The sequence below is a fragment of the Schistocerca serialis genome, chromosome 4, assembly GCF_023864345.2.
Source record: "Schistocerca serialis cubense isolate TAMUIC-IGC-003099 chromosome 4, iqSchSeri2.2, whole genome shotgun sequence".
NCBI classification, from domain to species: domain Eukaryota; kingdom Metazoa; phylum Arthropoda; class Insecta; order Orthoptera; family Acrididae; genus Schistocerca; species Schistocerca serialis.
The window spans coordinates 7517511-7533466 of record NC_064641.1 but is presented as its reverse complement, the minus strand read 5'-3'; the positions used below and the strand labels follow the sequence as shown (position 1 = coordinate 7533466).

The following is a 15956-nucleotide window of genomic DNA, read 5'->3' as shown; positions in this document are numbered from 1 at the left end:
TAGGGAAGGGACCGTTTGATGTGGAATGGGTGGCAGCTGTCATAATGGAGGTACTGTTGCTTGTTGGTGGGTTTGATGTGGACGGACGTGTGAAGTTGGCCATTGGACAGGTGGAGGTCAACGTCAAGGAAAGTGGCATGGGATTTGGAGTAGGACCAGGTGAATCTGATGGAACCAAAGGAGTTGAGGTTGGAGAGGAAATTCTGGAGTTGTTCTTCACTGTGAGTCCAGATCATGAAGATGTCATCAATAAATCTGTACCAAACTTTGGGTTGGCAGACTTGGGTAACCAAGAAGGCTTCCTCTAAGCGACCCATGAATAGGTTGGCGTACGAGGGGGCCATCCTGGTACCCATGGCTGTTCCCTTTAATTGTTGGTATGTCTGGCCTTCAAAAGTGAAGAAGTTGTGGGTCAGGATGAAGCTGGCTAAGGTAATGAGGAAAGAGGTTTTAGGTAGGGTGGCAGGTGATCGGCGTGAAAGGAAATGCTCCATCGCAGCGAGGCCCTGGACGTGCGGAATATTTGTGTATAAGGACGTGGCATCAATGGTTACAAGGATGGTTTCCGGGGGTAACAGATTGGGTAAGGATTCCAGGCGTTCAAGGAAGTGGTTGGTGTCTTTGATGAAGGATGGGAGACTGCATGTAATGGGTTGAAGGTGTTGATCTACGTAGGCAGAGATACGTTCTGTGGGGGCTTGGTAACCAGCTACAATGGGGCGGCCGGGATGATTGGGTTTGTGGATTTTAGGAAGTAGGTAGAAGGTAGGGGTGCGGGGTGTCGGTGGGGTCAGGAGGTTGATGGAGTCAGGTGAAAGGTTTTGCAGGGAGCCTAAGGTTCTGAGGATTCCTTGAAGCTCCGCCTGGACATCGGGAATGGGGTTACCTTGGCAAACTTTGTATGTGGTGTTGCCTGAAAGCTGACGCCTCAGGCTTGTCTGACATTTGGCATCACCCCCAAAGGCCTCACACTTAAAGTTCCCATCTCTGGCTGCAACCCTTCCTTCCATCAGTCCCTATACCAGTTCCAAACTGAACAATCCATTGCCCTCACCCACCTAATCCTTCACCTACACATCGACTCAGCCAATGAACACACCCGTCAACTCCTATCCTTAATAAAAGTCCTTAATCTTTCCTCTCCCACATCCACACCGACTGTTCAGAGCATCCTCCTACAGGCCAACCGTAAATTAGAACAGCATGCCACCCTCCACCTCAAAAAACTATCCAATCTCCTGGTTTCCCACCTCCGGAAAGGCAACTCACTCACCCTTCACAACCTTTCCAGCAAACCTCAACCTCCTCTCATTGCACACAAACCCAGTCTCTCCCATCTACTCAATCTCCCACTTCCAGCTCCACTCCCTCCAAAACCTCAAAATTCCGAGCAACACAATCTGGAACCACAACACCCTAATTCAGTAGTTAACCTTTCCTCCAAACCTCTCTCCCAATCCGAAACCTCTGTCCTATCCAAAGGCCTCACCTTCAGCCCCACTCCCAGATTCAACCAAACAGCCCTCGTCAAAGATTTACTGTCCTACACTCGTACTCTCTGCTGGAAGTATCACTTTGCCACGAAGAAAAATGATCCTAATCCTACTCCTAATGATCCGACTCCTCAAGACACCATCCAAATTGAACCCTGCCTGGAACAGTTCCGTCCTCCGTCACAGCGGGACCCACCTCCTCTTCCTCAAAATCACCCTCTCCAAACCTTCCAGGAATTTCTGACTTCCAGCCTTGCATCTCAATCCTTCTTAAAAACCCTTAATCCTACACCCAACATCACCACTGCTGAAGCCCAGGCTATCCGTGATCTGAAGGCTGACCGATCCATCGTCAACCTTAGGCCCCCTGCAAAACCTTTCACCTGACTCCATCAACCTCCTGACCCCACCGACACCCCGCACCCCTACCTTCTACCTTCTTCCTAAAATCCACAAACCCAATCATCCCGGCCGCCCCATTGTAGCTGGTTACCAAGCCCCCACAGAACGTATCTCTGCCTACGTAGATCAACACCTTCAACCCATTACATGCAGTCTCCCATCCTTCATCAAAGACACCAACCACTTCCTTGAACGCCTGGAATCCTTACCCAATCTGTTACCCCCGGAAACCATCCTTGTAACCATTGATGCCACGTCCTTATACACAAATATTCCGCACGTCCAGGGCCTCGCTGCGATGGAGCATTTCCTTTCACGCCGATCACCTGCCACCCTACCTAAAACCTCTTTCCTCATTACCTTAGCCAGCTTCATCCTGACCCACAACTTCTTCACTTTTGAAGGCCAGACATACCAACAATTAAAGGGAACAGCCATGGGTACCAGGATGGCCCCCTCGTACGCCAACCTATTCATGGGTCGCTTAGAGGAAGCCTTCTTGGTTACCCAAGTCTGCCAACCCAAAGTTTGGTACAGATTTATTGACGACATCTTCATGATCTGGACTCACAGTGAAGAACAACTCCAGAATTTCCTCTCCAACCTCAACTCCTTTGGTTCCATCAGATTCACCTGGTCCTACTCCAAATCCCATGCCACTTTCCTTGACGTTGACCTCCACCTGTCCAATGGCCAACTTCACACGTCCGTCCACATCAAACCCACCAACAAGCAACAGTACCTCCATTATGACAGCTGCCACCCATTCCACATCAAACGGTCCCTTCCCTACAGCCTAGGTCTTCGTGGCAAACGAATCTGCTCCAGTCCGGAATCCCTGAATCATTACACCAACAACCTGAAAACAGCTTTCGCATCCCGCAACTACCCTCCCGACCTGGTACAGAAGCAAATAACCAGAGCCACTTCCTCGTCCCCTCGAACCCAGAATCCCCCACAGAAGAACCACAAAAGTGCCCCACTTGTGACAGGATACTTTCCGGGACTGGACCAGACTCTGAATGTGGCTCTCCAGCAGGGATACGACTTCCTCAAATCCTGCCCTGAAATGAGATCCATCCTTCATGAAATCCTCCCCACTCGGCCAAGAGTGTCTTTCCACCGTCCACCTAACCTTCGTAACCTGTTAGTCCATCCCTATGAAATCCCCAAACCACCATCCCTACCCTCTGGCTCCTATCCTTGTAACCGCCCCCGATGCAAAACCTGTCCCATGCATCCTCCCACCACCACCTACTCCAGTCCTGTAACCCGGAAGGTGTACGCGATCAAAGGCAGAGCCACATGTGAAAGCACCCACGTGATTTACCAACTGACCTGCCTACACTGTGATGCATTCTATGTGGGAATGACCAGCAACAAACTGTCCATTCGCATGAATGGACACAGGCAGACAGTGTTTGTTGGTAATGAGGATCACCCTGTGGCTAAACATGCCTTGGTGCACAGCCAGCACATCTTGGCACAGTGTTACACCGTCCGGGTTATCTGGATACTTCCCACCAACACCAACCTATCCGAACTCCGGAGATGGGAACTTGCCCTTCAGTATATCCTCTCTTCTCGTCATCCGCCAGGCCTCAATTTGCGCTAATCTCAAGTTGCCGCCACTCATACCTCACCTGTCTTTCAACAACTTCTTTGCCTCTACACTTATGCCTCGACTGACATCTCTGTCCAAACTCTTTGTCTTTAAATATGTCTGCTTGTGTCTGTATGTGTGGATGGATATGTGCGTGTGTGCGAGTGTATACCTGTCCTTTTTTCCCCCAAAGGTAAGTCTTTCCGCTCCCGGGATTGGAATGACTCCTTACCCTCTCCCTTAAAACCCACTTCCTTTCGTCTTCCCCTCTCCTTCCCTCTTTCCTGATGAGGCAACAGTGTGTTGCGAAAGCTTGAATTTAGTGTGTATGTTTGTGTTTGTTTGTGTGTCTATCGACCTGCCAGCGCTTTTGTTCAGTAAGTCACCTCATCTTTGTTTTTTTATATATAATTTTTCCCACGTGGAATGTTTCCTTCTATTATGAAGAATTTAGTAATCTATGCGAAGGCATGGATGCTTTAAAGACTGAATTCAATGCCTTAAATAGTAAGGTAGAGAATTTAAAATTAGTTTTAAAGAATGAATTGACTAGTTCCTCGACCATTCATGTAAATCAAATGTTCACTGACTTTAGTCAGAAACAGAATGATAATTTTCAGGATTTGATAAAAAAAAAGGTAAGAACTGAATATTGAAGACAAATGTGATAGTGTAGAATCAGAGCTTAATGAGAAGTTAGGACCAATTGAAAATGTGTGTAATGTTACATTTAATGCTGTAAAGCAAGGGTTGAGCACGTTGAAAGAGAGTGTTGTTAAGCAGGATAATTTAATGCCATTAATTCAATTGCAAATTACAGGTGTTAATACACGAGTAGATAATGTGGAAAGGAACTTCAAAGAGAAATTAGTCAACTCTGATATCATAAATACAAGTAGTTTGGAGGAACAGGTTGAAAATATTATAGATCAAAAAGTTACTGAGAGAGTAACATCCGGAAACGTATCTCCCATTCTATCTTCTGAACTTAATGATAACAGGAAAGATATAGATGACCTGTGGAAAGAATTCAAGCTTATCCAGGATAAAGTAGATAAAAGGATAACTTCACGTAATGTGGTATTAACTAGTGAAGTGATGACTGATCTGCAAAGGGGGGGGGGGGGCTAATTCAGGGTTATCTAGACAATTCCCTAAATTTAAGCCGGACGGAGATGACATCCGACCCATTTCTTAAAAAGATTTAACCAAGCATTACCAAAAAATTGGGAAGATTCTGAGAAGATAGAATTTGCTGTGGTGTACCTTCTAGGCGAAGCCTCAGAATGGGGTACAGTAAATATTGAGAATTCATCTTGGGAAAACTTAAAAAAGATTAAACAGGATGTAAACAAGGACAAGAAAAAAAAAAATCCCGGATTTCACGGTAAGAAATACACTTTCTCCCGGGTGAAAATACACTTCACCCGCCCTCCCCCCCTTTTAAAAAAAAAGGCATTTTGGAAAAATATTTCATGTGTAGCAACATGTGCGCTGCATATTTTCGTATTACAAAAGTATAAATTCGAATTCAACCAAACACCACATGTTACTTTCCAAAGCATTGAAATTGAGATTGCGATGCACTTTTGTAAGCCAGTTATGGCTCATGTCACGTGATCTCTCCAGCCAATGACAGCAGAACACGTGATGTAGTCCGCCAAAAGCAACATCACTGTTAAGCAGTGCGTACAGAGAAATAGGAAAAGTTAATGATTTAAATTAATATATATAGTGTTGTTCCAAGAAAAGCAAAGCTTCCACATATAATATTGGTCTCGAAGATTAATAAGCTGCAAGAGAAGCTTTCACATATAATGTTGATCTTTTTTTCGTGAGTTACACTTTCAGATACATCACACAAATGTGCCAATAAAATTTTTAATAATGACATAAATGTTTGATCTTCTGGGCTCAAAATTTTTTTTTAATGATCGTCCTCACAGAGTTGATTTTTAATTGAGAGTCAAATGCTCTGTGATTTAAGAAATTCATCATACATTCTTGCACATAGTTCATCTTGCATTAAAGGAAATTTACTTTGAAAGTAACGCTTTTCAAACAATCATTCACAATATTTTCCCGCAACCTGTTAGACATAGGTTCATTTCAGGAGTTACCAGAGAGCACAAGATAACAGGCATCACTGCGCTTGTGCAGCTACAATGACGCAGGAAGCCCGTGTTCATAATTGTAAAACATTAAAAGATCTTACATTATGTTATAAAAGAAACAAGACATCAGAGGATACTCCACGAGCATTGGAATTTCGTGAACCATACTAAAATGCATAATTTGGCTTACAGTGCAGATCCATATGTAAATTTTCTTGGAGTACCAGTACTATATTCTCATGTTTGGTTCTTTATTATGGCATAATGGCATAGGTGCTAGAAGATGAAAACATGCATATGAAACACTTTGCTTCAAATACATTGATTGCCTCAGTGGAAAAGATTAATAAAAGCCAAATTTCTTTAGAAAACTGACAAAAATAACTTCATTGTTCCGCAAGGCGATTAATGCTCAACTGTCAGAAAATTGGAAATAAAATAAAACCTGAAACTAATAATATGTTTTACCCTTCCGTAATTATGTGAATGCATTTTAATTCACTTGATAGCTCCCGGCCACAGAAATCCAATTTGTTTTCATTTGACATGAAAGCAATAAATGAAGAGGAAACAGCAAAATCATTAAACTTAAACACGGGGCACGCTGAGACTATACATCTCCCCACTACAACTCAGACTGCTCTGCGCATCAGCCATGGATCAAAGATATTTCCCAACCTCGGCAATACTAGATAGTTTTCCTGCACAGAATTCCTTTAAAATCTGAAACGATTCTGTCATCTATTCCTAACATCTTAAACTATCCTATAGTTTAGTGTTTAGAAAAACTGGATACGACTACAAGATAAAGAAAACTCAGGAGAATCACAGAATAAGAAAGAAAGTGATATCGACACAAAATAAAATGAATAGAGTATTATATTTATGGTAATATAATATGAGGTGAATAATTAAACAACTGTGATACTATAGTGTATAAATTTTCTATTTTGCATAGAGTATTTTATACCTTTTATGAGATGTGATGTAAATGAGAGGGTTTGTATAGGTTTTGAAAGGGGTGGGTATTGTAAATAAAAGCATGGTTTACAAGAGTAAATAAAACATGGCTAACAAAAAAACACACATCACACCTTTCAAACATCCCTCGCAAACAAGTGTGCCCAATTCTTCACCATTTGCCGTTTCCATAGGATTGCTAAGATATCCTTCGGGGACCTCAAGGGTGAAGGTGGGAATGTCCGTTCTGTAGGAGACGATTTAACACCAAACCACCTCCGGCGTCTCACCCAAGTACCTGAGGGGTAGGGATCCTGGAGGAGGGGAGGTGGGAAGGGTTTCCTGTCTTTGGGGCTATCTTCTTTCTCTTCTTAGATCTTAGCAACCATATCTATTTTTTTCTCCCCCTTTCTTACTTCTCGTTTGAGGACCTATCTATTTTTCCCTCTTTCCATACTCACAAACTTCTATCAATGAAGTCCTTTCTTTTTTCCGTAGTTTCTAATAACCTACATCTTATCTTTAGATAAGAAGGCCGAAGAATCCGACTACACGAACACACATCCGCATACATACAAAAATACATTTAGACACAAATATTGAAATTACAGACTAAAAAGCCTGTCACGATGTGAGAATCACCACATATTGTAAAGGAAAGAATATGTGTACAAAGGGAAATATGCACATGTGCGCGCGCGCAAACACACACACACACACACACACACACACACACACACACACACACACACACACACACACACAGAGGGAATGTCAGCTTAATAAGTACACTGACGAATTGTAGGATAGTGGGACTTGAATAGTACATATAGACACAGTATCTACTAAGAGTACAGAAGTTGAGAAGTAGAGTAGGACTCTAGGGAGTAAATGATGCAGTAGTTTTGTGGATCACTTCTACTACCTTTCTTGTAGACAGGTGTGACCTGTGCATTTTCCGAGAACTGGGCACAGTATTTTGTTTAACGGATCTATGATAGATTCCAGTGAGAAGAACGCCTAACTCAGCCAAAAATCATTATACACTCTGACAGGGATTCCATCGGGGCCTGGAGCTTTCCTCAATTTTAACAATTTCAGCTGTCTTTCAACACCACTGACATTAATACTTATTTCATTCATCTCTTCAGTGGTACAAGGATTAAATTGGGCCAGTTCTCTTGGGTTTTCCTTTATAAAGAAACATTTGAAAACAAAGGTAAGCATTTCAGCTTTTGCTTTGCTACTCTTAAGTTCAGTTCCTGTCTCATTCGCTAGGGACTGGACACTAACTTTGGTGCCACAAACAGCCTTTACATATGACCAGAATTTCTTTGGATTTTGTGAAATGTCATTTGACAATGTTCTCAAACGGTAGTCACTGGATGCATCACACATTGCTCTCTTGACAGCCGAATGAGTTCCATTCAGAGGAAATACGGAAGCGTCCGATCCCACCCGTCGGCTTTGACCCATGACGTCACAAATATGGCGGAAACGACCATAAATGACAATTCCAATATGGCGGATATAAAATCGTTGCATACGTATCATAAAGACGAAAATACATAGAAAAACAACACACACACAGGTTTCACAAAAAGCCTAATGACTCTAAAGGGACAAGCGTGGGAAATTGGGGGTTTTTGGGTGGGGAGAAACTAAATATAAACAAATTTAGCCATCCACCGCCATACAAAACCACGCAAGACGACGAAAAAAATCGACATCACAAAACTCACCAAATACCAAAAAAAACATTATTATCTGGAATCGGACACTTCCCTTGACCTATATAGATCTACAGTAGCTCCCGATCCCATAAATTGGGATCGAACACTTCCCTTGACCTAAATAGCTCAACAGCAACTCCCGATCCCACCTCCCAATACAAAAATCAAAATACACCGCAAAACATTACGAACAAACACTTCCCTTGACGTACATATATCTACAGCAGCTCCCGATCCCATAAATTGGGATCGAACACTTCCCTTGACCTATATAGCTCAACAGCAGCTCCTGATCCCATCTCCCATTACAAAAATCAACATACTCCACCAAACATTCAGACTGAACACTTCTCTCCAACTATATAGCTCAACAGCAGCTCCCAATCCCATAACTTAGGATCGACCACTACCCTTGACCTACGTAACTCAAAAACATCTCCCAATATGAATACCAATACCAACCTTCACAGCCACAAATTTCAATGAAACACTTCCCTATACCCCAATACACAACACATACGCCAAAAACAAAAAAATGAGAACTTACCACAAGAAAGTTCCAGCCCCACAAACTAGATTGGCCACCACAATCACACACAAATGCACACACACACACACACACACACACACACACACACGCACGCACGTGCGCGCGCGCCCACACACACACACACACACACACACACACACACACACACAAACCAACGAAAAAATACTGAACCAAAAGAAAAACCCAACCCACCCACACCTCAACCCCCCTCCCCCCCCCCAACCCCAAAATAAAAAACCCACAAACAAAAACCAAATGCAACATAAAAAACATCTCAATCACACACTACAACTCAACAAAAACTTCAACAAAATAGATCCTCCACAACTAAAACAAAAAACACACTCCCCCCCACCTTAACAAACACTATACAACAAAATAAACCACCCACCCCACCCTGAACCACAGCCACCCACCCACCTACCTACCCACCCCCACCCACCTAACTAACCACTTTCAGTCTATACATTTTACCCACGGCCCTTAAAAAAACCCGAACAATACAATAGCCCTCTGGGACACTCTTCCGCCAACAGTACTCATCTAAATGAGACTGAAGGTTGGAAGAGCGCCTCTTCCCCCTCCCAAGAACTGACTTAACCGCCCCCCACATCCCCTCTATTGTATTAGTACAAGCCCGCCTCATAATTCTTAAACTCTAAACTATGGTTCACTACTAAATGATTAAATCCCCTCTCACCCAATCCCCTACGAGAAAAAAAGCATCAGAAACTATTGTGGACCCCGGCTCTATATATTCCTCAATTAACCCCACTAATTCAGCCTTCGACCTCCCTTCCACAACCCTAAAAACACATTCGGAACCCCCACCCCCCGGAACAACAGCCCCCCCACACCCAAAGACCAGCCACAGACTTCCCCCTCCCATACTTCCTTTTCCCAAACTGTGACTCGTCCACCTCCACAACCACCCCATGCCCCCCAACTTACCCCTGTACTTAATAAATTCCGAACACACTTCACGACAAAAGGAATACCAATCTAAAACAGTCCTCTCACTCACACCAGTCTCATGCGCGCAAAAACTCTGTGGGGATCTATAACAAAAATAATATGTAACAAGCACAATCTCAAGCATGCCCAATCTAGACTTCTCGAACCAGGTACCGCGCCGTATGGAACGCCATACGTCATCTTTGCGACAGCGCCACATGTAACAGCCCTGGTCCGAGAGACCGGAACTTTAACCAATTTCATTGGTTCATGGCACACACCGCACTTCACGACCTCGGCAATTAAGCCAAATAGCTGAAGGAATTTAATCAGTTCTAAAGCTGTGTCCCCCATCATAGCCCTCAACCGAGAACTATTAATCTGGTCTTTCATATCCATTCCTGAACAAAAAACCACAACCGAATACACTTAATAACAAACTCACCCGACGTACAGCAATCATCATTACATTAACCATCACACAAAACCGTTAACTCACTGATACAAATTCCGCTTCAAAAATACGCACGCAGCACTCACCACTGAGCAAAAGCAAACTGAGCCCAACACACCAAACAAACGAAAACCATGAACATACCACCAGAGGGCACAACAAACAACAACACGACATCTACAAACACGCCACACTCACAAACCAAACTCCGCACCGTAATGACGTCACACACCACAACTCCCTTACGTCACGGGTCAAAGCCGACGCGTGAGATCGCATGTTTCTGTTGACCCCATTCAGAATCTCTCTATCTACAGACCAACACTTTGTTCTACACCTATTATGTAGTAATCTCTGTTTCTTTAGAAGTTTCTTTACAGTGACTGTATATAATGGAGTCTCCCTCCCATTATGAACTGTTCTACTGGGTGCATATCTATCCACTGCGTGATCAACTCTGTTTTGAGTACCTCATTGAGATATGACATTACTGATTTTTTATCTAGGTTACTGAACATATATGTCTTTATGCCTGATATAGTTGTCCTTTGTACTCTGGTAATCGTTGTTGCCACGACTGCGTCATGGTCACCGATACTGGTTTCAATGTGGACACACACGAAGAGGTCAGGTCTATTTGCTGCCGTTAGATGCAATGTATTTCCTTCAACACTGGGGTTCCTATCTATCTGTTCAAGGTAGTCTTCAGAGAAGGTATTTACTGAAGTTTCACAGGATGGATTATCCCGCCCACCACTAACAAAATTGTAATTTTCCCAATTAAATGGTGGATGATTTAAAGTCTCCACCGGTGTTTTGCTATTTGGGTAGCAAAATAACTAAAGATGGTTGAAGTAGAGAGGATATAAAATGTAGACTGGCAATGGCAAGAAAAGCGTTTCTGAAGAAGAAAAATTTGTTAACATCGAGTATAGATTTAAATGTCAGGAAGTTGTTTCTGAAAGTATTTGTATGGAGTGTAGCCATGTATGGAAGTGAAATGTGGACGATAAATAGTTTAGACAAGAAGAGAATAAAAGCTTTCGAAATGTGGTGCTACAGAAGAATGCTGAAGATTAGATGGGTAGATCACATGACTAATGAGGAGGTACTGAATAGAATTGGGGAGAAGAGGAGCTTGTGGCACAACTTGACTAGAAGAAGGGATCAGTTGGTAGGACATGTTCTGAGACATCGAGGGATCACCAATTTAGTATTTGAGGGCAGCGTGGAGGGTAAAAATCGTAGAGGGAGACCAAGAGATGAATACACTAAGCAGATTCAGAAGGATGTAGGCTGCAGTAGGTACTGGGAGATGAAGAAGCTTGCACAGGATAGAGTAGCATGGAGAGCTGCATCAAATCGGTCTCAGGACTGAAGACCACAACAACAACAACAACCACCACCGACGATTACAGTATGACTGTGGAACTTATGTACAAGTGAACTGAGGTTTTCTCTTAATTTTTCAGTTACATCACGAGATGAGTCTGGTGGGCGACACAATGAACCAATTATTTTTTTCCACCACTGATACTGAGTATTTCCCAAACAATTTCACATGCAGCTTCAATTTATATCTTGGTGGATTTGAGTTTTTTGTCTAATGCAACAAATACAGCACCTCCACTTTCCATGTGCCTTTCCCTTCCGCTTGAATTTCCCCCGAAAATCTCACTGTTATCAATTTCAATTAATGGGTGCGAAACCACCAGTTTTGTGTCTTTACATCAAGATCAGAGGTCACTACAAAATCTACAATTCCCATAACAGAGTAATGCTGCGTAACAGGGCCTATGTGTTCTCTCACAATGCTCTTCAACCAAAGCAACTAGCATGCAACCCTTCAAATACTGCACGGTAAATGAGTTACTCTACAGAGAAATGGTATAAAAATGTCGGAATATGTACATTCAAACACAGAAACTCCCAGTCTACTCTGTCAGCAAATATGGGATGATAAATGTGTTGAACCTACTTTGTTCTGAGCCTTACCTTTGAAGAGATCCTTGTAGAACGTATCCTCTTCCAAATCCATTCCCCACGCAATCTGAATAGGATCCAAATTACAGTCTGGCACACAATTATCCAGCCCTGTATTTCTAACATAACTAATGTTACTGTTCACAGGGTCTTCTCCAAGCCTATTAGGCCTGCTCTCTAGGCCGCCATCTTTCAAAGGATCTAGAAAACATAATCACATCTGAACTTTTGCTTAACTGGTCATATCATAATGACTATGGTCATTTCTGATGACAGCACTTATAAGGTACTGGGAAACACAACGATTAACAACAACAAACAGAATGTAGTGTTGCAAACCTCTTAAAGAAGTACTTTGGTTTTGTAACTCACAGCCTGGTTATCAGGTGCAGTGAATAGTGCAATGGAATATCGGGTCTAGTGCAGCAGGGGATACAACCCGTTGGCTTTGGACAATGATGTCACAAGTCGCCAGATAGCAGTTTACCATTTTCGCTTTTGCTGTTATGTTTCAGTTTTGTTTTTTTACTGATTGCTTAATAAAGTGGATCTGTTTATTCTATCTCGTGAGATTTTTTTTTAAAAAAAGCCAAAAAACACTTATCAGCCACTGAAGGGAGCTACAACACTAAGAAGTATCGCTTCTCGATTGGCGACTTGTGACGTCAATGTCCAAAGCCGACGGGTTGTATCCCCTGCCACAAAAGTCCCGGAATATCTGAGACCAGTCTTTACAGATAATTTTAGTAAAATGATTACTTACATCTCCCTAAGAAAGTAGCAGTCATCACAAAATCCTTAAAATCAAAATATTCTAGTTGTTATGACAACAAATCAACAAAGTCAATCCAAGAGTGCTCATGCAAGTTGAGTTCTATCAAAGTTATTTGTGTTATCAATCTGTTATCGGCAGAACATCTCCAGACTGGCTAAAATATGCTGAAGTTGAGCCTCTTTAAAAGAATGGGGACAAAGAGATACCATCAAAGCATCAATCAATTTCACTCTTGCCAGCTTCTTCAAATATATCTGAAAAGGACGTGTTCAAGCATCTGACTGCAAGTAATATATTGTCCAAGTAACAATTTGGTTTTCTTAATGGTTCCGATACAGAGAAGGCTATTTATACATACAGTGAGAACGTCCATAATTCATTAGATAACAAATTAGAGGCTACTGGCCTTTTCTGTGACCTGTCAAAAGTCTTTGAATGTGTGAATCACAGCACACTCTTAAGCAAATTAGAATATGGTGTCACTAACAGTGCTGCAAAACGACTCAAGTCTTACCTACCAAACAGGAAACAAAGAGTGTCATTGCTAAATACTTGTGGAGTAAGCAATCAGTCTTAATCTGACAGGAAATTAATTACAAGAGGTGTTCCTGATGTTCCATGTTGGGTCCCTTGCTTTTACTTCAGTACAGAAATAACATTTCGTCTGTTACAATGCCAGATGCTTAAAGTTTCTTTTGTTTGCAGATGACTCAAACATTGCAATAAGTAGCAAGTCAAGTACAGATTTCGAGATCGCTCCTAATCAAATTTTCACTGACAGTAATAAATGGTTTAAAAACAAATCACTGTAATTAAACTTTGAATAGACCCACTCTATGGAGTTCAGATCCTGTAACCAGCATGGTTATAATATATAAAGACATGCTGATTGAAGACGCTGGCAGAGTTAAATTTCTGGTATTACAACTTGATAATACCTTCAGTAGGAAAGGGCTACCACAGATTTACTGTAGTGCCTAAACAAGCCTGTATTTGCAGTGAAAATAATGTACATATAGGAAATATACATATAAAAAAAACTTGCGTATTTTGACTACTTTTAATCAATCATGACATAAAGGATCATATTCTGGTGTAACTCGTCAAACTGAGAAAAAGTTTTCAGTGTACAAAGCGTGTAATAAGACTCATTTGCGGTGTAAATTCATGAACGTAATGTACAATCCTGTTATGGAACTTTGTATTCTAACTACTACTTCTCAGTATATTTCTTAATGAAATTTGTTGCAAGTAATATGTCTACTTCCAACCAGTAGCTCAAAACATAGTAACAATGCTAGGAATAACAATCTACATGAAGACCTGAATTCACTCACCAATATTCAGGAACATTCAGTTTCAATAAATTGCCAAGAAAAATTAAAAACTTGGTTTCAGATAAAATACAGTGTAAACAGAGTTTGAAAGACGTTTTGGTAAGGAACTCCTGCTTTATAGATGAATGTCTTAACTGGGCCTGTTAGATCAGCTTAAGTAAAAACTTCTGTTAGATTTCGGTGTTCACAGCACTTGGTCACAACAGTAAAGAATGTTCTTTTGTGTATGTTCAATTTATTAAAAGTGCATAACTATGCTTCATTCTGGAAGGGTATTTATTCTGTAATATTAGCAGTTCCACTTCACTGTAGGGTATTCACATATTTTGACAATCTCCTGATAAATGAGCAGGATAGTAAATATTATATCCAGATGTTTTATACTTTTTATTTTAGATTTTATGGCTTGTTCCAAACCCACGTGAGTCAATTCAGTTTTGGGTCTATGGAAGAAAAACTGAATCTAAGCTAATCCACAGTTCTAGCAATGTAATCTTCTGCGGCGACATACAGTGTAAACCGAGGTCCTGCACATTGTGTACTACGGCAACATGAAGTTGTCAAGTTTTTTATTTGGCAAACGACAAGCGACTCTCTTGAAAATTGGTTTATACGATAGTCTAATTTTCTTAAAACAACAACAACGGATTGTTACGAAACGTAAACCATTAATTTCCTACCAAACAGGCACATTTAACAGACGCTTAAAAAGAGATTGCCCTACATCTTTCTTTAAATTATGTATAACACAACGCTAAAATATAACTGATTCTTCATATTACCTCCTTCACCAAGTGTAGGCGTTTCAGCAGTCGTATCTTCAACAAGATTCACTTCTAGTAAAGAGTCCAATGCTACGAAGGGTTCCTCCCCTTCTTCATCCATATTTCTTCTTTCCCTTTGCAAGTATATACATCAAAATATTCGTATAACTTCCTATATAGTTCGCTTTCTGTTATTTTACACCGTTACTATTAACAACAACCACCTATGCAACAATCCATAAAATCTGCATTCTTTCTGCAAAGCAACAAAACAAACGTCACCCGCCAAATGCGCCACAAACATTTGTCGCACAACATAACAAAGATATTCCCTACCATACCTTCAACATAGAACCTTGCGCAATTTGCATGTTCGCGTCAGGATTGTGTAATGCGAAGAACATACAATTCAGGAGACAACACAACATTCTCTTTTTGCGCTACTGTTGCGTCAAAAAAATAATGCGCAGTATATAGTGTGTTGGAACAGGCGATGTTGCCAGTTCTCCTCTCAGTGCTTGCATATAATGATAGAAAGGTCTACGATCCTTTTCGCTTTTAACCGTTACTAAAGAGTTCGGATTGTTCGAAAGCTATAAACTTTATTCAGGAAGTATCTCTGAACAAAGAAACAAAGGTTTGAATAATCTGCGTTGCCATATCTCTCCAAACGTTCTTGTATTGGCGCTAGCATCGCTTATGACATCATGATGACGTCATGCGCAGCTTTCAAGGACGAAGGACAAAAGGGCCTTGCTCCGTTAAGCCCGGTCCACACGCAACGATGTGTCTGCGCAGACATCGGCGCAGATTTCTGTACATGCAAAAGATCGC

At 41.6% G+C, this 15956-nt stretch overlaps 1 protein-coding gene across 1 annotated transcript in view; it reads right to left on the bottom strand.

The window, feature by feature from the left end:
* LOC126475057 (uncharacterized) overlaps positions 1-15611 on the bottom strand; it is a 93788-nt gene extending 78177 nt beyond the window's left edge. Inside the window, exons 1-3 of the mRNA XM_050102608.1 lie at positions 15464-15611; positions 15141-15378; positions 12259-12447 (exon numbers count right to left, since the gene is read on the bottom strand). Of these exons, the coding sequence (XP_049958565.1) occupies positions 12259-12447; positions 15141-15243 (292 nt within the window). The 5' untranslated portion in view covers positions 15244-15378; positions 15464-15611. The remainder of the gene's footprint in view (positions 1-12258; positions 12448-15140; positions 15379-15463) is intronic.
* Positions 15612-15956: the final 345 nt, after the last annotated feature.